The sequence below is a fragment of the Mustela lutreola genome, chromosome X (genome assembly GCF_030435805.1).
Source record: "Mustela lutreola isolate mMusLut2 chromosome X, mMusLut2.pri, whole genome shotgun sequence".
In the NCBI taxonomy this organism is placed as follows: Eukaryota; Metazoa; Chordata; class Mammalia; order Carnivora; family Mustelidae; genus Mustela; species Mustela lutreola.
This window is the reverse complement of record NC_081308.1, coordinates 26,771,254-26,792,828: the sequence shown is the minus strand read 5'-3', so window position 1 is coordinate 26,792,828 and position 21,575 is coordinate 26,771,254. Positions and strand designations below refer to the sequence as shown.

Genomic DNA, 21,575 nt, shown 5'->3' with positions numbered 1-21,575 from the left:
GATTTTCCGCTTAGCGCCGAGGAGTAGGGCTCCATCCCAGGACTGTGAGATACCACGATCTGAATCGAAGTCACTCAACCAACTGAGCCACCCAGGTGCCCTTCTTTGCTCAAATGCCTTAAGTGGTATTTCATTATTATGACCAAATTTCCCTCATCCTTCCTCCCTCCCTCCCTCCCTCCTTCATCTTACCCTTCCCTTCCCATAAGAGTTGAGTCAGAGGTGCTAATGAAAACCGTTTTTTGAGAGCCATGCTTTTAGTTGGAAGAATATTCTAGATTCCCTTTCATCAGTTCACCATTAATTCCAATTCACATTGAACTTACTAGAAAAACTCATGTAAACAAGGAAACATGGGGCCATTATTGCCATTTTCTTTTTTCCTTGTCACTGGCTTATAAATTGAATTTTTTTTTTTAAGATTTTCTTTATTTATTTGAGAGAGAGAGACAGTGAGAGAGAGCATGAGCGAGGAGAAGGTCAGAGGGAGAAGCAGACTCCCCATGGAGCTGGGAGCCCGATGCGGGACTCGATCCTGGGACTCCAGGATCATGACCTGAGTCGAAGGCAGTCATCCAACCAACTGAGCCACCAAGGCGTCCCTAAATTGAATTTTTTTTTAAATTTTTTTTTTTAAGATTTTTTATTTATTTATTTGACAGACAGAGATCACAAGTAGGCAGAGAGGCGGGCAGACAGAGAGAGGAGGAAGCAGGCTCCCTGCTGAGCAGAGAGCCCGATGCGGGACTCGATCCCAGGACCCTGAGATCATGACCTGAGCCGAAGGCAGCGACTTAACCCACTGAGCCACCCAGGTGCCCCCCTAAATTGAATTTTTAATGGAAGGTTCTTCCTGCAAAGATTATTTAAGATAATCTTCTTCCTGCAAAGATTATTTAAGTATAAAACTTCTTCCTGGGATCTCCTTATCTATTTATCTAAGGTCCTATCTTTTTTAAAAGTTACATTTAAAAAATACCCAACACGCAGTTAAATTTATTCCGGTGGTCAGTTCTGTGAGTTTAGACAAATGTATTTTGTCGCCATCACTACATTCAAGGCACGTAACTTTTCCATCACCCCTAAAATTCCCTCTTCCTTTGTAGTCATCCAACCTGCTCCCAGTCTCTGGAAACCATTACCGTGTTTCTGTTCCCATGGTTTTGACGTTTCCTAAACTGGATTTCAAATGGAGAGTTAACATTGTATCTTCAAACTTTAGCAAAACATGTCCTGATACCTACTTGAGAAAATACATTCTGTGATATCCACAGACAGATGTTTGTATGTGTGAAACTTCTCTGTTAAGTAAGAACTCTCTAGCAAAAATTAATGTGGAGCATACTTACAGATTTGCATAGATTTAAAAATTGTGCTTACGTTCCCTGGAGCCATGGTGTTAATTGGTTTATTAGTCAGGTGGCGTGGAGAGCCTGAGGTCAGGACAGTTGTCCTTGAACATGGAAATGAAGAGCAGATAATCACCTTGTGTTATTGTTTGGGCTGATTTTATCTTTAATGGGTAATTTAGAGTCCTGATTAATATTTAGAGCAGTGACTGCAGGCCTCCCACCTGCTCATTATCTTCAGAACTTTAAATAAAATACTTGATTTCTACCCAAGACAGCAGTTACAGGAAGCCTTTTACTTCTTCTCTCACAAACACTTGACCGCTGCATCTTTATTTCAGACATGAAAAATGTCTGTGAATGTGGGGATTCTTAAACGTTTTTATGCTGAAAATTCAGATAACCGTGAAAAAGCACATCTAGGCAGAGTGTGAAAGGATGTTTTAGGAACAGTGTAGCTAAGAGAACAGGGAGGAAATCAGTTTGGTGTTAGGTTTGTATTATTTGAGTAAAGTCATCGTGAAGAGCCTTTCACATTTTCTATCAGTGACATTAATGCCGCCCCCCCCCAACCTTCTAATAATTATTAAAGTCACTCTTTGGCACCTGGCTGGCTCAATCATTTGGGTATCTGCCTTTGGCTCAAGTGATAAGCCCCATGTCCTCCGGTGCCCTGCGCATTGGGGAGCCTGCTGCTTCTGCCTGTGTGCCTTCTTCGCTCTCTCTCCCCCTCTTTATCTCTCTCCCTTTCTCTCCCTTCCTTTCTCTCTCTCTCTCTCTCTCTCTCTCTTTCTCTCGCTCTCTCTCTGTGTCAAATAAATAAATAAAATCTTTTTTTAAAAAAAGGTAAAGTCACTCACCCTCCCACCAGCCTTGCCCCCTCCCTCATGAAGAGGTGATTTAGAAGAAACCATGGTTTCTAACCAGCATTTTATTTTGGAAAAATTCAAGCATAGAGAAGAAGGGAAAGGCTAGTGTGATGAACGTTCTCGTACATACAGCCTTTGGTTAGCATTATATCCCATGAACGTTCCTCTTCCTCATGCTTTTACCCGGTGTAGGTACATATATTTGAATACACACACAAGCACAGTTTTTCCCTTTACTGTTTTAAGTCATGGGACATCACAACATCAAACATAAACCCCTAACCAGTTCACCACATGGTTGTTGTTTTCTTAAAGGACTTTCTCCATAACTGCAAAGCTATCATCATGCAAATTTCACACTGAAGCAGTATAGCGTCATCTAGCATGCAGCCCACATTGAAATCTCCCCGTTGCCCTAGAATGTTCTTTATGGGTGGCTCTTTTCTTCTGGGATGTAGTTAAGGTTTTTGTCTTGGATTTGCTTGTCATGTCTCTGTACTTCCACTTAATCTGAACAGTCCCCTAGCATTTTTTTCCTCATTCATGACCATGAGCTTTTTTTTTTTTTTTTAAGATTTTATTTATTTATTTAACAGACAGAGAGATCACAAGTAGGCAGAGAAGCAGAGAGAGAGGAGGAAGCAGGCTCCCTGCTGAGCGGAGAGCCCAATGCAGGGCTCCATCCCAGGACCCTGGGATCACGACTCGAGCTGAAGGCAGAGGCTCCAATCCACTGAGCCACCCAGGCATCCCCCTTTTTTTTTTTTTTTTAAAGGATTCTTATTTATTTGATAGGAGATAGGGAGAGAGAGAGAGAGCACAAGCAAGGGGAGAGGGAGAAGCAGACGCTCAACTGAGCAGGGAGCCTGACGCAGGGCTGGACCCCTGGACCCTGGGATCAGGACCCAAGGCGAAGGAGGAGGCTTAACTGACTGAGCCACCCAGGTGTCCCATGACCATGACATTTTTGAGGAGCTCGGGCCACTTCTCTTGAAGAATGTCCTATATTTGGGATTTTTCTAGTTTTATCTCCTCTAGCTTGGATTTAGGTTAACATTTTTTGGCCAGAAGACAACAGAGGTGATGGTGTCTCCTTACAAGGTCACAGCTGGAGGGACAAAATAACACTTTGTTTTTACTGATAATGCTAAGTATGTTAAGGTGGTGTGTGCCAGATATTTCCACTGTAAAAGTATGTTTGAACCTTTGTCATTAGGAAGCCATTTATGTGATCTTTTGAGACCCTATGAATATCCTGTTCCTTAAGAACCCTTCACTGTATAATTTTAGCCTCCCTGATGATCCTTTTCTTTTTTTTTCTTAAAGATTATTTATTTATTTATTTGACAGGGAAAGAGAGAGAGAGAGAGATCACAAGTAGGCAGAGAGGCAGGCAGAGAGAGGGGGGGAAGCAGGCTCCCCGCTGAGCAGAGAGCCAATGTGGAGCTCCATCCCAGGACGGTGAGATCATGACCTGAGTTGAAGGCAGAGGCTTAACCCACTGAGCCACCCAGGCGCCCTGCCTGATGAGCCTTTTCTAATTAGATGATCATATTGGTGGTTGCATAAGAGCGATTTTCTGATTCTACCTTTTTTCGTACACAGTAGCTGGGTTTCTTCCATAAAGACGGGTTCCTGCTTCTCCCCTCTCTGTTTTTGAGTATCACTGCAGACATCCAAAGTGATGCTGAATGTACAGTAAAAGACTTCTCCTGACTGAGCTGCCTTTGGATATGCTTTTTCCCATGGTATTACCTAAAATGCCACTGTGCAGAATGGATGGTCCTTTTTCTCCATAGCAATGTAAACATATATTTAATAAATGCATTTCAGGGGGCACCTGGGTGGCTCACTGGGTTAAGAGTCTGCCTTCTGCTTGGATGATGGTCCAACATCCTGGAATTGAGTCCTGCATGGGGCTCCCTGCAGCGGGGAGTCTGCTTGTCCCCCTACCTCTGCCCCTCCCTTTGCTCATTCTCTCTCTTTCTCTTTCAAATAAATAAAATCTTTATAAATACATATATACATTTCTGTGTCAGTCAGCTCTTTTATTGGAGTGACAAGTTAACCAAAGCATGTAACATGAGCTCTGTGCTCAAGAAGATTTAGATGCTCATAGGCTTTTGTTTTTGTTTTTGTTTTAAGATTTTACTTGTTTCTTTGACAGAGACACAGGAGGAGAAAACACAAGCAGGGGGAGTGGGAGAGGGAAAAGCAGGCTTTCCGCTTAGCAAGGAGCCCGATATGGGGCTTGATCGCACGATCCTGGGATCATGATCTGAGCTGAAGGCATGGGCTTAACGACTGAGCCACCCAGGAGCCCCTGCTCATAGGCTTTACTGTTTCTTTTTCCTTTTATGCTACTTCAGTATAGGTCGACTGAACCTATCAGACCTTGTAGCATATATCTGCTGTAGCACATAATGGAAGGAGAAAGGATCTGCATTACTGAAAAGAAGGGGAAAAGGAAGTGATTAGAAAGATAGGAATATGTGTTTATCACAGTGGTTTTTGAGGGTTTACTTGTACTTTCATACAGCTGACAGTAGATGAGAATAGAATTTTGTTGAAGATTTAGAAGCTGGGTATTGTCCCAGCAGGCCTTCCTTACATATCAGAGTCTCTAGAACTCTCAGGCAAGTTAATGATTCCAAAGATTTCAGAGATCAGCCTGTCTGTTCTCCTTGGAAATCACTTCTGTCTTTATTTTTTCAAGACTACTTTCTGTGTACATATTGAAGTATTAAAAAAATAGATAATCTTGAGCTGTTTCCTTAACTTTTTTGAGCCTTTTTTCATCTGTAACATAGTTAAACGTATCAGGAGCTATGTATCCCCCCCCTTTTTAAATTTCTCCTATCCTTTCTGTTAATTAATGCATTTTTCATTTTTATTATTATTTTTTAATTTTTTTTAAAGATTTTATTTATTTCACAGACGGAGATCTCAAGTAGGGGGAGGGGCAGGCAGAGAGAGAGAGAGAGAGAGAGAGGAGGAAGCAGGCCACCCACTGAGCAGAGAGCCTGACGTGGAACTCGATCCCAGGACCCTGGGACCATGACCCGAGCCGAGCCGAAGGCGGAGGCTTTAACCCACTGAGCCACCCAGGCACCCGCGGTTTTCATTTTTAAACTTCTTATTTTTAAAGTGTGCAATCTGATAATTTTGACATGTGTTCACATGATGATTCCATTGTGGCAATCAAAATGAGCATATCTATCACCCAAAAAGTGTTTTTAGGCCACTTGGTAATGTCTCCAGGTCCTCCCATGTCCCCTGCCACCCATCCCCATCTCTAGGTGGCAATTTACCTGGTTTCTGTCACTGTAGATTATTTTGCATAGTCTGTAATTCTATGCAAATGAAATTTTATACGACGAACCCATTTTTGCTTTAACTCAGTATAATTAAGATTTATCTATATTGTCTGTATCCATACGTCTTTCTTTTTCAATTACTATACAGTATTACATTTTATGGGTATTCCACAATTTGGGTTTTTTCTCCTCCTATTTTTAAAAATTTTAATTCCAGTATTGTTAACATACAGTGTTATTAGTTGCAGGTGTACAACAGAGTGACCATTTTGTACAACACCCAGTGTTCATTACGACATATGCACTCCTTAATCCCTTTCACCTGTTTCACTCACCTCCATCCCCTGATCCCCTGGCCCTTTGGTAACCATGAGTTTGTTGTCTATAGATTTATATATTTCTTTATATATTTCTTGATTTGGCTCGCTCGCTCACTCATTGTCACTCTCTTTTTAACCTTTGCTTGTCTGTTTTGTTTCTTAAATTCCACATACGAGTGAAATCATACGGTATTTGTCTCTGACTGATTTCACTTAGCAATATACTCTCCTGCTCCTTCCATGTTGTTGCAGGTGGCAAGACTTCATTATTTTTTATGGCTGAGTAGTATTACATTGGGTGTGTGTGTGTGTGTGTGTGTTTGTGTGTGTGTGTGTGTGTATTTGTCTATCACATTGATCTGTTTATTTTTTATATTTTTTAATATTTTATTTATTTGACAGAGAGAAATCACAAGTAGGCAGAGAGGCAGGCAGAGAGAGAGGGGAGGAAGCAGGTTCCATGCGGAGCAGAGAGCCCGATGCGGGGCTCAATCCCAGGATCCTGGGATCATGATCTGAGCCAAAGGCAGAGGCTTTAACCCACTGAGCCACCCAGGTGCCCCTTGATCTGTTTATTTTAGAGCACGAGTGGGACGGTGAGAGGGAGAGGAGAGAGAGTCTCAAACAGACTCTCTGCTGAGCATGGAGCCCAGGCAGGACTCGATCCCATGATCCCGAAGTCATGACCTGAGTTGAATCCAAGTATCAGGTGCTCATCTGACTGCACCACCCAGGTGCCCCTATATACAACATTTCCTATATACAATATTTTCTTTTATCCATTCACCACTGGATGGGTACTTGAGCCATTTCCATAATTTGGCTATTGTGAATACTGCTACAAATATAGGGGCTCATGCATGCCTTTTTGATAAGATGCTAAATGTTATAAATGGAAAGGGCAGAACAGGAAGTAGATTACTGTACTCATTTCGAAGCTTGGTCATTATCAGCAAAGTCTACCTGGTCTTCCAGGTAGCAACGCTTGTGACAGAGATAGAAGGTACAGAAAAGACTCCTGTACATACAGTGTGGCCCTTCATGTGAGACCAACTGTTCTCAGAACAGAAGTAGTGTCGGGCGCCTGAGTGGCTCAGTGGTTTAAGCCTCTGCCCTCAGCTCGGGTCGTGATCTCAGGGTCCTGGGATCGAGCCCCGCATCGGGCTCTCTGCTCGGCAGGGAGCCTGCTTCCCCCTCTCTCTCTGCCTGCCTCTCTGCCTACTTGTGATCTCTCTCTGTCTATCAAATAAATAGATAAAAATCTTAAAAAAAAAAAAAAAAGAACAGAAGTAGTGTAGACTAAGAGCAAGAAGTGTGAACCAAGCTTGTGTGGAAGCGTTCCTACGTGATCCCTTGTGTCCCTGACTGTAATCTGCTCAGCAGCTCACATGGAAATCATGAGTATCTTGTGTCTAAGAAAATCAAAATGCCATCTTTCTTCTATTTTATTTGTTACATGAAAGTTTTATATAGTTTTATAGAAGACATTTTTTATCACTCATTTGATTTTCATAAAAATTGGGATTGTTTGGAAGAAGAGTCATTAATATTCTTTACAACTTGTTCTTGTTCCTCCTTTTATGTTCGTTGCTAGTGCAGACTCTCTCTTATGTAAAATATTCCACTGATGCCCTTGGTAGATTTAGAGGTTGTTAAAGAAATTGTAATAACAGCTCTGGGAACAGCCAGGAACTGCCTGTCCTATACTGTCTGACCATGGCTAGCCATTCTCCTTGTAGTTTTACAGGCTTTGTGTACACACTGATTTACAAAACAGTTTTGATCAATTTAAATTAAGCATTTCTTTCCAAACTCAGGCTTTACACATTCAGGACCAGAAAAGTTGGGTTGTGAGCTATTCATGCCTTTCTCTGTTAACAGCGGTAGTGATACTGCAATGGTTATTTGGATTTATGAAGGGGACATTTTACTAATGGAACAGCAAATGAAAATGGCCAGGAAGGAGAGACAAAACTCTCACCGAAAAAAAAAAAAAAATCCTTGGTTTGTCCTGGTGTTTTCCATAAATTTACCTTTTTCTGTAAGACTGTTTAGAAATTCTATTCATGCATATGAAGGTATTCAACATTTATATATTTAGTTGTTATTTTTCTTCGAAATGGGCAGGAATTCTATTAAATGAAATGACAACATATGTGCACACGTGCACGTGCACACACTCTCTCTCATATCTAAGCTGATTGCGATAATTATTTGCCACAGTTAAATACATTTCTGCTGCTTTTCATCCTGGAATATGCTGCACAGGGTTGTCTGTTCGAGGAGCAGCTTGATTTCAAGTCTGAGTCTGCGATTTTAGCAGGTTCGCTTGTGACCTCTAGCTCGGGTTTTTTGTTGGTTTGTTTTTTTTAAATTTCTTGGTCCTTTTGCTTTCCCTCTCTTCATGATATATTAACCAGTGTGGCTTTTATCTCCCAGTTAATAGCGGAACAGGCCTATGATGGCTTCTCTGTTTCTGTGTGGTAGAAGATAGCTCCCAGGGATGTCCGGTGCTTAGTGAACACTGTGTCCCCATGTTGGTTTCTGACTTTCAACAAATGAACCATGGTAATGTGAGATGTGAACATTAGGCGAGGGTTTCTCAATCTTGGCATTACTGACACTTGGGTCGAGATGATTCTTAATTGGAGGGAGCTGTCCTGTGCGTTGTTGGATATTTAGCAGGATCTTGGCGTCTGTCTCCTGGACACTGGTAATATCCCTCTCCTCAGTGTGACAACCAGAAATGTCCCCAGACACTGTCAGATATCCTCTGGGATGCAGAACTGTCCCTCCTTGAGAATTACTGACATAGAGAGCATGGCTGACTACCTAGGGGATTCCCTGCAGAGCCTCTCAGTGCGAAAAATCTGTATATCCCCATATTTGAAGCCAGATCATTCTAAACATACCCTCCAAATTTAGAAAGAGACTATTAGCCCTTTGGTATATGATACAATAGACGAACCAAAAGAGAGATATTTATGAGGAGGTTTTTAAATGTAAACTTGACACAGTTTGAGAATGTGCTTATTTTGTCTTTTCCTTAGACAACCCTTTTAGGTTGAATTTTGTTGCTCTTTTGGGATGACTCAGCAGTTTTTAAAAAATTCTAACCTCATTCACATACTCTAATCCTTCCTTTTATTTATTGTGATCACACTGCAGCTGATTTCCTGTCCCTTCATTCACTTCCATAAACTTTCACTGCAGGCTGGGTGGGTGGTGGGAATGGAAACCTAGCTCCTGTCCTTTTAGCTTTGGGCAAGTTTTTTTTTTTTTTTTTTTAATCATCTGAGAACTACTGGGTGCAGTTTCTTGCATAATGTTTACTTTATACAGCTTTTTTTCCCAGTTGATTAAGCATTGACACGGTTTTTCAAAAACTTCAAAGTCAGATGCTTAATTGCCTTCTCTTAAAAATACAATGTATGTGTTGATGGTAGCTGGGGTGTGGGGCTTGCTCAGAAATCTTCCCATCGCTTTTATTCTGTAGCTGTGAACTGATATTGTAAATCCTGACAGAAAATGAGCGTTCACATTGACTCTCTAGCAGCCATTTGGAGCCTGGACCTTTGGTGCCTCAGGATTTATGGGAAGCATAACATGAAAGAAACCCAAAAGTAATTCTGAACTCAGGGCAATTCCCCCAACTCCAAACTTGGCATGTCCTACTTTTTGAAATGATTATTTTGGTTGGTCATGACATCTTTGGCTGGAAAGATACCCCAGATATTGGGGTTCCTGGCACTGTTTGTGGACCTCATTAAGATGGCGCTTGTAGCAAGCCCCACCCTGCTGCCTGCTGTGGGCGGCACCTTCCCTCGCCTCCCAGCTGTGGACAGTGGCTGATGCATGAGGCCCCCCCGGAGTTGGAGTGGAATCCCGAGATCCTTCTGAACTCTCACAATGCAAGGAGCTGGGATGTCTTTGCTCTTCACCTCCGCCTGCCTTGGAAAAGGCAAAAAGAATCTTAGCAAAGACCAGAAACCAAAATATTACAAAACCCAGAGCCAAATGGCCTATTTGAAGAGTTCTTGCTTAAATGGTTTTGAACATGGCATTTAGGGGAGAGATCAAGGTCATCCTTGATACTGAGAAAAAGCATCTGAGGCCTCTCCCTTGGTCAGCAGATAATAGCACCTAAAAGGATGATCCAGTTCACTGCCATCATCCCTGTCTTTTGTCCTCAACAGCTTCCTCTTGTCCCAGTCTGCCCTTACTCATTTTTTCTAGAGAGGCCGAAATGTCGTTTTAGCTGGGTTTTTGTTTTAGTGCTGTTAGCTCTTTACAGAAGCTTGCCTAGTTTTTAATTCTTTCCTTCTTTATTGCCAGACAAAAGGAGAGGGAATATACCACTAGGATACAGAATGGTTTGTAGTAAAAATGAAAGATCGACACAGAAAGAGCATGTGAATCCTCATATCTTGCCTTCAGTGCTGTCAGTTGGCATCGGTGAGCAGTTTTAAAAAAGCCAAAATGATGGATTTTCCATCCTAGGAGCGAGGAAGAACCTTGAGAATTTCCAGCCTTTAAACACAAGAGAATCTATAGTATTTTGAAAGTGGAGAACATTGTCTAGCTTCCCTGGGTAATTCACTCTAATGCTTTAACAACTTTCTGCATCAGGAAATTCTGTATGAGTTACAGCCTAAATTCTTCATGCTGCTTAAGCCTGTTCCTCCTTGTTCTGGCCTCAGTGGAAGGATCGAACAGCTGATCACAGGCCCCAATGCAAGAGCCATTCACGTAATTGAAAACTGTTATTAAATTGCCCCTTCAGCCACTCTTTCTTGCTCATTCTCTCTCTCTCTCTCTCTCTCTTTTTTTTTTGTTCATGGCTAAATAATCCCAATTCCCTTAAACTGTTCTCATAGGTCTTTCAAACCCTTTAATTATCCTTGTGCCTTTCTGCCAAGCCTTCTCTGAATTCTGGGTCAGCTGGAGTCCCCAGAACTCGACTGTGTTTTCTAAGGCTGATTTGAACAGTGCCGAGGGTCATGAGACCTATTTCCTCACGCTCTACCCGCTTGCCTTCAATTATACATCATAATCGTGGTGTTGCTTTTTTGCCTTTTTGTTTTTCCACCCATATTTGTTGCTGACTCATAGTCAGATTTTTACTTTCCATCTTCTGGAATGAATAGAAGCTTTCTAGTCTTACGGTACTTCCTGTATTAAGCCTTATTTTTACTCTACAGCATATCTGTTAATTCATCCGTAAACTCTCAGCATCAGTCAGAAAAAAAAAGCATAGGTTCGGGTGAAGTGACAATGAATCCATGTTTCAAATAGGAAAGAATTAGTAATGTTTTTCAGTTTACTGTCTTCCTATGTCGGTTTGTCTCCTCACTAGAAAGGGTTATTTTGATAAAGTGTGTTTTTAGACCAGTGGAGCAGGAGATTGTCATAGCTGAAACTGTGTAGCTGAAACTTGGAGTTCCTTTGATACAGTCTGTCATTGTGTCTTTGTGGACAAGATAGAGAAATGTGTGCAGGAGCCTACATGGTGACAGAACCGGAAAAAGGCCTAGTCTGACCAGAGAAGGCTGAAGCCTGGGTTTCTGTTGAGCCGAGCTGCAAGCAGTCCTGTGTGACCTCGGCCTGCTTGATATTTTTTCACCAGGGACTTTTTGATGAAGACAGAAAGTGTGTTTTCAGATGTAAAAAATCGCTTAAAAATAAATAAGTTTTGAAAATGTAAACATTACACAGGGTGGGGAAGAACGGCTCATCTGTTGGCTGTGAGAGTCAGGATTCTGCAAGATGTTGCTGAAATTGTGCAGTGGGCTCAGACTAACAGGAAATCTTGAGGAGGGTGAAAGAAGCCAATCCCAGACGAACAAGCAGAGTAGAGGAATCACTAGAAAGAGCCAGGAACAGCATTTCTCATTATGCCCACCGCAACATTAGTATTTTGTGGTGTTCATAAGCCTGAAAAGTTTAAAAAAAAAAAGATAAAGGTCTTGGGATCACTGAATGATTAGTGTGGGAAATTCTGAGGTCAGACAGAGTTTAACGTGTTTCTTTACCAACGACCTTCTCAGCTTTTAATATGTTAACATGCATTAAGCATTTTAAGAGGCGATTATAATGTGCAGTGTTTCTGTAATTAATTTGACCTTCTTTTCATGAAACATTTTGTTGGATGACTGATCTGCTGGATGCACTGGGAAACACTGACCCAGAGATTTTACTTGAGTGGAAACCCCGTGTGAGCTTAGAATACAGAACAAAAGAAAGTCATGGCAATCCTACTGCCCAGATAAGTGGAGGTACCATTCCCAACAGATCTTTTTTTTTTTTTTTAAAGATTTTATTTATTTATTTGATAGAGATCACAAGTACGCAGAGAGGCAGGCAGAAAGAGAGAGGGGGAAGCAGGCTCCTCTGCTGAGCAGAGAGCCTGATGCGGGGCTCGATCCCAGGACCCTGGGATCATGACCTGAGCCAAAGGCAGAGGCTCAACCTACTGACCCACCCAGGCGCTCCACCAACAGATCATATTTGAAGAATAGTCTTCCAAAGGAGAGTGGCAAACCAAGGCCATGTTCTGTGAAAAGTAAAAGGAATGCTGGGAGGGGTGCACCTGGGTGGCTCAGTCCGTTGAGCGTTTGACCCTTGGTTTTGGTTCAGGTCGTGATCTTAGGGTTGTGAGATCAAACCCCTGGTTGGGCTCTGCATTCAGCATGGGGTCTGCTTGAGGTTCTCTCTCTCCCTCCTCCTCCTCCCCCTCCGCCCCTCCCCTTCTTTCTGTCTCAAATAAATAAATAAATAAATACAGTAAAAGGAATAGGGATGAAGAGGCATGGCCAGACATAACAGCTTGGATAAAATACTGAAAGGGCTCCGCCAAGCCTGAGACCCTCTGGGTTTCTGGTGGGACAGACAAGAATGATGAGGGTATCAGTGGCACACATGGGCGTGGCTCTTGCTGTGTGTCAGACACCATTCCACATGCCTTTCATTTAACTCATTTAAATCTTAAAACAGCCCTGTGAGGCAGCTGCTCTTCATAGTTCCAGCTCACAGCAGAGGAAAAGTAAGACTCAGAAAGGTAAATTTAATTCACCAGAGTCAACACAGCTAGTAAATGACAGAGCTGGGCTTTGAACTCTTGGCGGTTGGGTTCTGCAGCCTCTGCTCTGCTCTGTGGATTTCAGCCCTCTGTGCGATGAAGCACTTTTGACAGGGTTACCTGTACTCAGATGTTCAAGATCCTCCATTAAGGACGTTGGCTCCCTCGTACGGCTAACGTTTATACGGTGGCTATAAGAACACACCAGCATCGCATAAGAGTTGAGACTCGATGGCTGTGAAGGTCTGACGCCATTCCAAAAGGATGAGTTCACTTACATGGTCCCTTTCGTCTTTAGGTTCCATGATACCCCCCCCCGCCCAATTTTCCACAGAGTACCTCTGTGATAGCACTCTACACAGAGAAGAGTGCTCCAGAAAAGTTTTTGGTCAGTACTTCAAATTGATAGCGTTTTGCAGCTAGGAAATTCAAAATCAAATAGCTCATTAGAATGCTCTTAAATTTATAATTGGGGTAACGGCTGGGCTAGTGCTGAAGTGGTGAGCTTTGCAAGCCAAATGACTGTAGGTCCAGACCCTATTGCCTTTCTGTCTGCAGGGTATGAACAGATTCGTGGTTAGGGACTCACATTCCAAGAGAAGCGACATGGGTTTGCAGTGCAGATACTCGTGACTTGTTTGATACTAAGTAACCCCTCTCTATGTTCATCTTCAATCGGCCTTGGAATTGGCAGTGTCCTCTGGTTCTGGGCAAAAGCAAATGAACAGCCACTCTGTAGAAAGCACTTGTATTCTAGGACTCAGAGTATCTCCAGAAGATTTTTGTTAAGGTCAGTGTTGTATATCATGAAAAAACAAAATTAAGTGCCCAAGAACCCAGGGTGAGTAAGAACCAACAGAAACCTCAGACTGCAGAAGCAGACCTATAGTAATTTCATACTTTGGAATCTTTAGATGAATTTTTGAAAACCATGTTTACTCTGTTTAAAAAAATAATAACAGATAAGATTGAAAAATACCTGCAGGGAGCCACAGACTTTGTAGAACTAACCTTACAGATGATCAAATAGAACTTGTAGATGTTAAAAAGTATAATAACCAAAATTTAAAACTCACTGTATGGGATTAATAGCAGACTGGATGCTACCAAAGAGAGAAATGTATCGAAGGGGTTGTTAGAAATGAAGTACAGGGAGGGTCTATGCAGAGGTACACAGGCCAGGTTGAGAGAGTCTAACTTTTATTAGATTCCTCTAAGCAGAACAGAGAGGAAATGGAGAAGAGATGTTGTTTGTTGATGAGATCATGATTGAGACGATTCCAGAGCTGACCAGAGATGCTAAAGATTCAAGAAGCCCAGTGAATACTAAAAAAAAAAGTCTCAATAAACCCTAGAAACATAACACAAGATAGAGAAAGGCAGATTACCTTCAAAGAAGTGCTAGTCTGCTTTACTGCTGACATTTCTTAACAGTAATAACAAAGAAAGTAAAATAAAAGTGGAATAACAATTCAGTGTGCCCAAACAAAATAAAAGCAAACAAAACCAAAAAAAAAAAAAAAAAAAAAAAGGAAAAGAAACCCTTTCAGTCTAAAAATCTATACCCAATGAGGAGAGCTATCAAGAATATGAATTTTAAAAAGAGAGAGATTTTTGAGACCAAACAAAACCTGAGAAATTCTCCTCCAACAAGACCCTTACAAGAACATTTTAAAGGATATACTTAGGCCGAAGGGATCCCAGATGGAAAATATGAGATGAAAGAAGCAAAGAAAAAAATAAAAGTGGCCAATATATTGGTCAGTCTGACAACACAAAAAAATTAAAATGCCATCTCGTAGGATTAACAAATATGTAATTAAAATGCATGACTGTTTCAATCCATAGATGATGGGTAAATATATTTTGAGTTTTCTAAAATCATGGTACTGTTGGGGAAGAATGGTCTTGATTCAGTTTAGCCTTTGAGAGGCAGAGAAATAGAGACAGACGAGCAGCAGTGGGCCACCATGAAAACCCTAGACCAGGAGACTTGGGCTCTAGGAGTGGCCTTTGAAAAGCTCCTTCCCTCACCTGTGTCTCAGTTTTCTCATCTGTAAAACAAAGCTCCAGGACTCAGTATTTTTGAAAGCATCTTATTATGATTCCGTGAAACACTGAGACACAGGTTCTCCAGGAAAAAACAAGGAATCAGTAACTCCTGAGTTGGTTTTTCCCTAACCTCCTTTGAAATGTTATCGATAAACACTCCATGTTTTCCTTCTGGCTCACTCTTACATATCTGTTCCAACATGGAGCAGAAGGGAGTATTGAGGCACAGGTAAGTATTCGGCTCGCCATTCTCCATGTGTTGGTTTTGCTTTGTTTTCTTGTCATCTAGCAGCTGAACGGAGTAACGTCAGTGTACCCTTAGTCTAGCCTTAGGGGGTAGGTGGCTCGTGTGGCCGCGAGGGGGACATTGGCAGAAACAGACTGTGAAAAGTGGGTCTCATGGCACCACTACCGTTGTGAATTTCATGATGTCTGGTCTGTACTGATGTCTGCCTCTCCTTTCCTTTCTCCCCTTCTTTCTCTTCTTGTCCCTTGCCCACCCCTCCCCCCCATGTTTCCTCCCATCCACACAGGCTAATAATAAACCTGAGATCGAAGCGGCGCTCTTTCTAGACTGGATGCGACTGGAGCCCCAGTCCATGGTGTGGCTGCCCGTCCTGCACCGGGTGGCTGCCGCGGAGACTGCCAAGCACCAGGCCAAGTGCAACATCTGCAAGGAGTGTCCCATCATCGGATTCAGGTATCCAGAACCCCCCAGATGGCGTTGTTTTTTTTTTTTCTTCAAGTCTCTCACCTTTTTCGGACTTGACCTTGCATCTCCTGAGCCAGTTGCCATCAGTTTGTTCCTTTCCCAAGTGACTGCCCTGGTTCCCAGGCTAGTTGGACGGCTCTGATTCATTAGGTAGGTGGCCCCTCTGCACCTTCGTTGTGGGGCTCTGCAGAGCCACATGTGCCATTGAACAGGATCGACTGACTGACTGCCTGCGTCCACGGCAGTGCCTGTCCCGCAGGAGAATGCCGAGTCACCGTGCTGCCTCCTTCCTGGGGCCATATGGTGGGAACCATCTCTTTGTTGTTTTTTTTTTTTTTCCCCATGTTTTTTTTTTCTTTTTTTTTTTTTTTTTTGTCCTGTTTATAGAAATGCTCTGGGAATCGGTTCTAAGACTAAGAGACGATTCTGTTTGGGGAGACCTGTCATGGTAGCTCAGTTTCTTACTCGTTTTGTACCACTTTTGTTCCCTGAACTCACAAGAAATGTTTCAAGCAACCCAGGACGTGCTTCTTTATCTGCGAATCTGATTATACTCTTTGCATAGTATCCTAATGAACTTCTGAGGGAATATAAAGTATGCAAGTAAATGAAAATTTCACAAAGCAGCTAAAGAAGGGAAAGGTTCTTTATAAATTTAAAAGTGAAAGAGCTAGGACACATAGCAGATGATTATTCTGATATTCTTAAAAATGCCAGGGAAAACAGTTGGCTCTTAAATCTTCAGCCTCGTTGACCTGTTTGCGGGAGAGGGGATATTGTTAGATAAATTAATCTTGCTGAACAAGAATCCCAAATCCAGATTTTGAAATGATGAGGTATTTCAACATCTGGCTCAACATCTGGGTTTCCCCAGCAATGACTTAGCCGTGTAGTTGTGAACTATTTGTATGGCCTGTGCCTGTGCAGAACCCACTTAACAGCTGAGTAAATACTCTTTAGTTCTGCTCACACTTGCTTTATTTCTCTGTTTCCAAATATCTACTTCATGCCATTCATGTGCTTTTTATTCCTTCTTCTTTCTCCCCCTGGTGTTCCTGTCCTTCCATACATCATGTTGTTGACCAAGAAGTTTTTGCAGAAACCCTTAGAGGGTTCTAAAGGCTAGATCGACAACCCTGAGTAGACGGTGCTCGCTAAGGACACAGTTTGCCTGCCTTCCTGGTTTCTGGCAGTTACGAAGGATGCCAGGGGAGAAAGGGAGGGGAACCCACAGAGGACTGTGTTCCAGCACTTACCTTTCTTCTCTCAACTCTCCTGGTCAGCGAGTGAGATTTATGTGCAGGGGGAGTCTTCACAAAATAGAAAAGGGGAGTGCTTTGGAAGATCTGAGAGTGGTGCTGCCTTTAATTCTTTCGCCCTTATCGAATTAGATTATTTCGGGAAGCGGCACTTCTCTTTCCTCCTCCCCCTCTCAGAAGATGGTTGGGATCTAAAAAAGGTAGCTTTGCCCCCACATCCCCATATGTGGCAGAAGGAATATGTTTATTTGAATTGGCTAGTGTTGTTATCTAAGAAAGCAAAAGGCAGGGAGAATAGGAAATAATAGCGTATACTGAGAGTGGAGGCGTATGTACTTAGAGATTACAGCTGCTTTCATCCAGCTTCGGTTTGTCTTTTCTTGGGGCTTCACTTATCGTTTGCGGGTAACGTGGTGGCAGTGGGGGGCGAGGCGGTTCTGAAGAGGGAGACATAAAAGAGATCATCCAAGTAACTACCTCAAGGTGAATCATGCCAGTCAATCAGAAAATGTGATTAAAGGAAGATGAATTTTCAGTGATATTAATACTAAATTCCATTTGCCTTTATTTAAATGAAATTGCTTCCTCTTGATAAATTGTTTTGAAAATAATTGCTTCAGGAAAATGTTTGTCCCCAGAATGGGTAGGGGGTCTGCAGCACATCCGTCTCTCTCTCTCTCTCTCTCTCTCTCTCTCTCTCTCCTGGAAGATCTTTCAGCATCTTATGTTTGGTCTTCAAAAGACTGGAAGGTTGCCAGTATCTTCCTACTTAATCTGAAAGGGTTCCTCGTGGAGCTTAAATGAGAGCTGAAATTTTCTTTCCTCTTCCATATGTTTATAGGATGATCTTCCTGCCAAAATGTTTTGATTCTGTAGGAGAAGCAGCAGAGATATGTAGATGGAGGACGTTAATCACTTACCTGTGGGATTAATGAGCACTGCATTCCGTTTCCCGAATTAAGGCAGTGTGGAAGAAGGTTTATCAAAGAAGTTTACTGGGGAGTTTGAGTTGAAGAAATACATATGTGTGTGTTTTTGTTTTTCACCAGGTACAGGAGTCTAAAGCACTTTAACTATGACATCTGCCAAAGTTGCTTTTTTTCTGGTCGAGTTGCAAAAGGCCATAAAATGCACTACCCCATGGTGGAGTACTGCACGCCGGTAAGTCAGATGCGTCCCCGCGAGAGCTCGCTCACCGGGAAGGAGCCTCACTTCTGTCCACTATTGCAGATGATGTGCGATGCTGGGATTTCTAAGTTCCCTGGATGTTCCCCGGCTAAAGGGACTCCTCATTGTGGCCTCTAGCTTGACTCGATCCCTAGTGCGTGGGGTGGTGCCGGGAAGCCATTTTCACCCTGATCTGGCACAGCCCTAGCAGTTGTGTGGCCATGGGGCCTGCTGGGTGTTGGGGTAGGGGTGCTGTGGGGTTCCTCTGAATCTCTGACCCACGGCTTTCAGTCAGTCTTGCTTAACTGATGCTAGGAATTTGCCTTCTATTTTTACATCTTTTTGTGACTCTTTTGTGTATGTATGTATACATACATATGTATATACCTGTGCCTTTGCCTTTTAAACTACTCTGTGAAGTAGGTATTATTATTATCCCGTTCTTACAGATGAGGGCTCTGAGGTCTTGAAGTTACATAATTTGCCTAACGTTCTATAATTAAAGGTGCAGCTTTCTCTCAAGATCTTGTTTTGGGGAGGTGCTCAGTGGCTCTTAGAACTTGGGAAGAATCGCTGATGACCTGGACAGGACATAGACTCAGTGCTCAGACACACGTGGGTGTAACCACCACGTGTATCGTGTATTCGCTGCCTGTTCCGTGGCATTGGGGTGATCTAGGAGCTTACTGGAAGGGCAGGAGCGCGGGCCCCGCCCCTGACTTCATAAATCCCCCCTGCGTGGTAGCAGTATCAGCAGGTGGATGCCACGCACTCGAGAAGCTTCTACTCTCTTCTTTCTCTCTCCTGCATCAGAACGATGGCCCAGGTCTTTCACTGTCTTTCTCACTTGGAATCCTCTTGCAAAGGCATTCGGTGATGGAGAATGAGCCACGCACCAGATAGAATGACACTCAGTGCGTGAAACGGGACATCACTGTGGACAGAATCATTTCTGTAAAATACCTTAAGGTGTGGTCAAACTTCAGGTCACTACTAAGACTGCTACAAACTCCCATTGATCGAGGAGCCCTTGTAGTTCCTGCACTTCACTTTTTCGCCCTAACAACTTGTTGAGGTATTACTGCCACCACTTTACAGGTGGTGGAAGCCTTGGAGAGGTTCATAACTTGCCTAAGTGAGCCCTGCTAGCAACTGCTAGGCCTGGCCCCAGGTTTTGTCCATAGACTTAGCTCTTGACCCCCACTGTCTCTGCAGTTAGGGAACAAGTGCGCTGAGGCAGAATGCTGGAGTGGTCTTTTACCCTGAGAATCGTACCCTTACGGGTCTGAGCTCAGTGCACTTTCCCTTTCAGACTACATCGGGAGAAGATGTTCGTGACTTTGCCAAGGTACTAAAAAACAAATTTCGAACCAAAAGGTATTTTGCGAAGCATCCCCGAATGGGCTACCTGCCAGTGCAGACGGTCTTAGAGGGGGACAACATGGAAACGTGAGTAGTGGCAAGCGCAAAACAGTCTCTCATTTGACATATATTTAAGCTCCTCTCAGCTGAACACCCACCTTCACTCCCAAGTGCAAACAGTCTCTCCTATTTCTTTCTTTAGACTTCCTTTAGCCGAAAAGAGAAAAATAAGCTGACGGTCAATTGCCATTTTCCCACGTTAGTTGTCCCGTGACAATTACCTGTTCCAAAAGTGAAACCTGATCTTGCAGGGAAAGAAACTCCATGACAGCTACTAATTCCCTTAGAAGAAATATGGGACTGTTTACAAATGAGTGATTCCAGTCTTTCATTTCGGTTTTCCTCCCTCACAAATCACTAGGCGTGTGTCTTTCTGTATCTGTGTGGTCATACCTAGTCGCTTTTATCTCCTTGAAAGAAAAGACATTCACAGGAAATTTCTTCACAGTAAGTAGCAATGATTCTCTTGATCAAAATGATGATACCTCCAACTCTCTGCAACCTTCTCGTGTTTTCCATAACGGATGGCAGTGGCACACTTGTTTTTCTGTCACCTCACTCTCCACCTTTGTTTGGCTGTCGCTTTCCATGGTTCATACTTAATTGGTTAGTTTCTATTTATTTTGACCTCTCAGTATTTTTTTTTAATTAATTGACATTTATTTATTTATTTATTTATTTAGTGGCTGAGTTTGCCTGTGTCTCTCTTCACCACCTCATTTTTTGTTTTGCAGTCCTGTTACTCTGATCAACTTCTGGCCGGTAGATTCTGCGTGAGTACTTCTGCTGAAGGGGGCTGCTACCACTGCCACATTTGCTTGCTTGATTTGACAATTTTTTGTTCTTTTGGTTTCGTTTTCTTTGAAGGACACATTAATTTCCCTTCCTTCATGTCATCGTTTCTCTTCCCGCGGTTAAGACGTTGAGAGTGCCATCTACCACAGATCAGGAGAATCAGAGTGAGGTTTCCGGGTCCCCACCTGGTCAGGTTTTAACCAGCAGACATCCTGACTTGGAATCAGTCATCACAGAAACAAATGGGTTGTTAGTTCTATTCCTGAAAGATGGGTTTACATATTCTTCCGTGATAAGCTCCTCTGATTGCATAATAACATTCTTGAGTCATATTTTTTGAGATTCAGTACTTTAGGACCTTCGAAAGGATAATGGTTTGTTCTTTAGGGCCTGTTACAAGTGGACCATTAGAAATCAGCTGGATTTGTTTTACAGTGTGATGTGGAGTTTGATGGAATAATTTTAGTCAGGCGTGTGTACTTTTTATCATGCTACCGGACTAATCTACACACACATGAGTTTCTCAATTTTGAACTAAACTCACTTTGCTCTCCTCTCGGAACTAAATATTCAGCTCATAACTAGTTACACATTTACACTGGAAGGAAAGTGTACTATACACTATTGGTGTATATTAATAATACTAATATTAGATACCAGCAGATAATTGGTTTATCTTAGAGTTTATAATGTTATTAGAAAACTCTGGGGAGTTTGTGATTTATATATTAGCAAACAAAACATGCATTTTTTTTTAAAGTTACATTGTGTGGAGTTTTTATAACAAAGTTTTGTTATTTCAGAGCGTACATACTTTATTAAAATATTTATTTAAAGTCAGACAGCTCTATTCTGTAGAGAGGGAAATGACCAATTTAGAAGAACTCAATTTATTTTTATTGGGTCTCTTTTATTCTACCATGTAATTTAATTTAAAGTATATCCTTTTTTAAAAATCCTATAGTGATAAATGCAAGTTATTAATTGAGGTTTATTTTAAGTCTTTATTGGCCTAAAAGGAATATAAGGCATCCCTCTCTTTGTTAAAGCTGCATTATTGTGCCCCTTAATTTTAAGATATGGTACCTGTACCTGATATTTTTACTCATCAAAGGGAGTTATTTAGATTCAGTTCTGGGGTTTTTTTGGTTTTGTTTTATTTTTTGTTTTTTTCTATTCGAGGGTAATTGTTTTCCCTAACCTGGGTAGTTTTATTTATTTAGCGAAGTTTAAAC

General features: G+C 42.2%; 1 protein-coding gene across 12 annotated transcripts in view; it reads left to right on the top strand.

The window, feature by feature from the left end:
- The window catches only part of DMD (dystrophin), a 2,248,143-nt gene that overhangs the window by 2,161,514 nt on the left and 65,054 nt on the right, over positions 1 to 21,575 (top strand). For 6 of the 12 annotated variants that reach the window (XM_059157899.1, XM_059157897.1, XM_059157901.1 and 3 more), the window contains 4 exons: positions 15,519 to 15,685; positions 18,006 to 18,117; positions 19,436 to 19,572; positions 20,280 to 20,318. In XM_059157899.1, coding sequence (XP_059013882.1) covers positions 15,519 to 15,685; positions 18,006 to 18,117; positions 19,436 to 19,572; positions 20,280 to 20,318 — 455 coding nt within the window. Of the gene's footprint in view, positions 1 to 15,518; positions 15,686 to 18,005; positions 18,118 to 19,435; positions 19,577 to 20,279; positions 20,319 to 21,575 lie in introns of those variants that run through there. The other 6 variants (XM_059157902.1, XM_059157904.1, XM_059157900.1 and 3 more) reach the window with 2 other exon arrangements.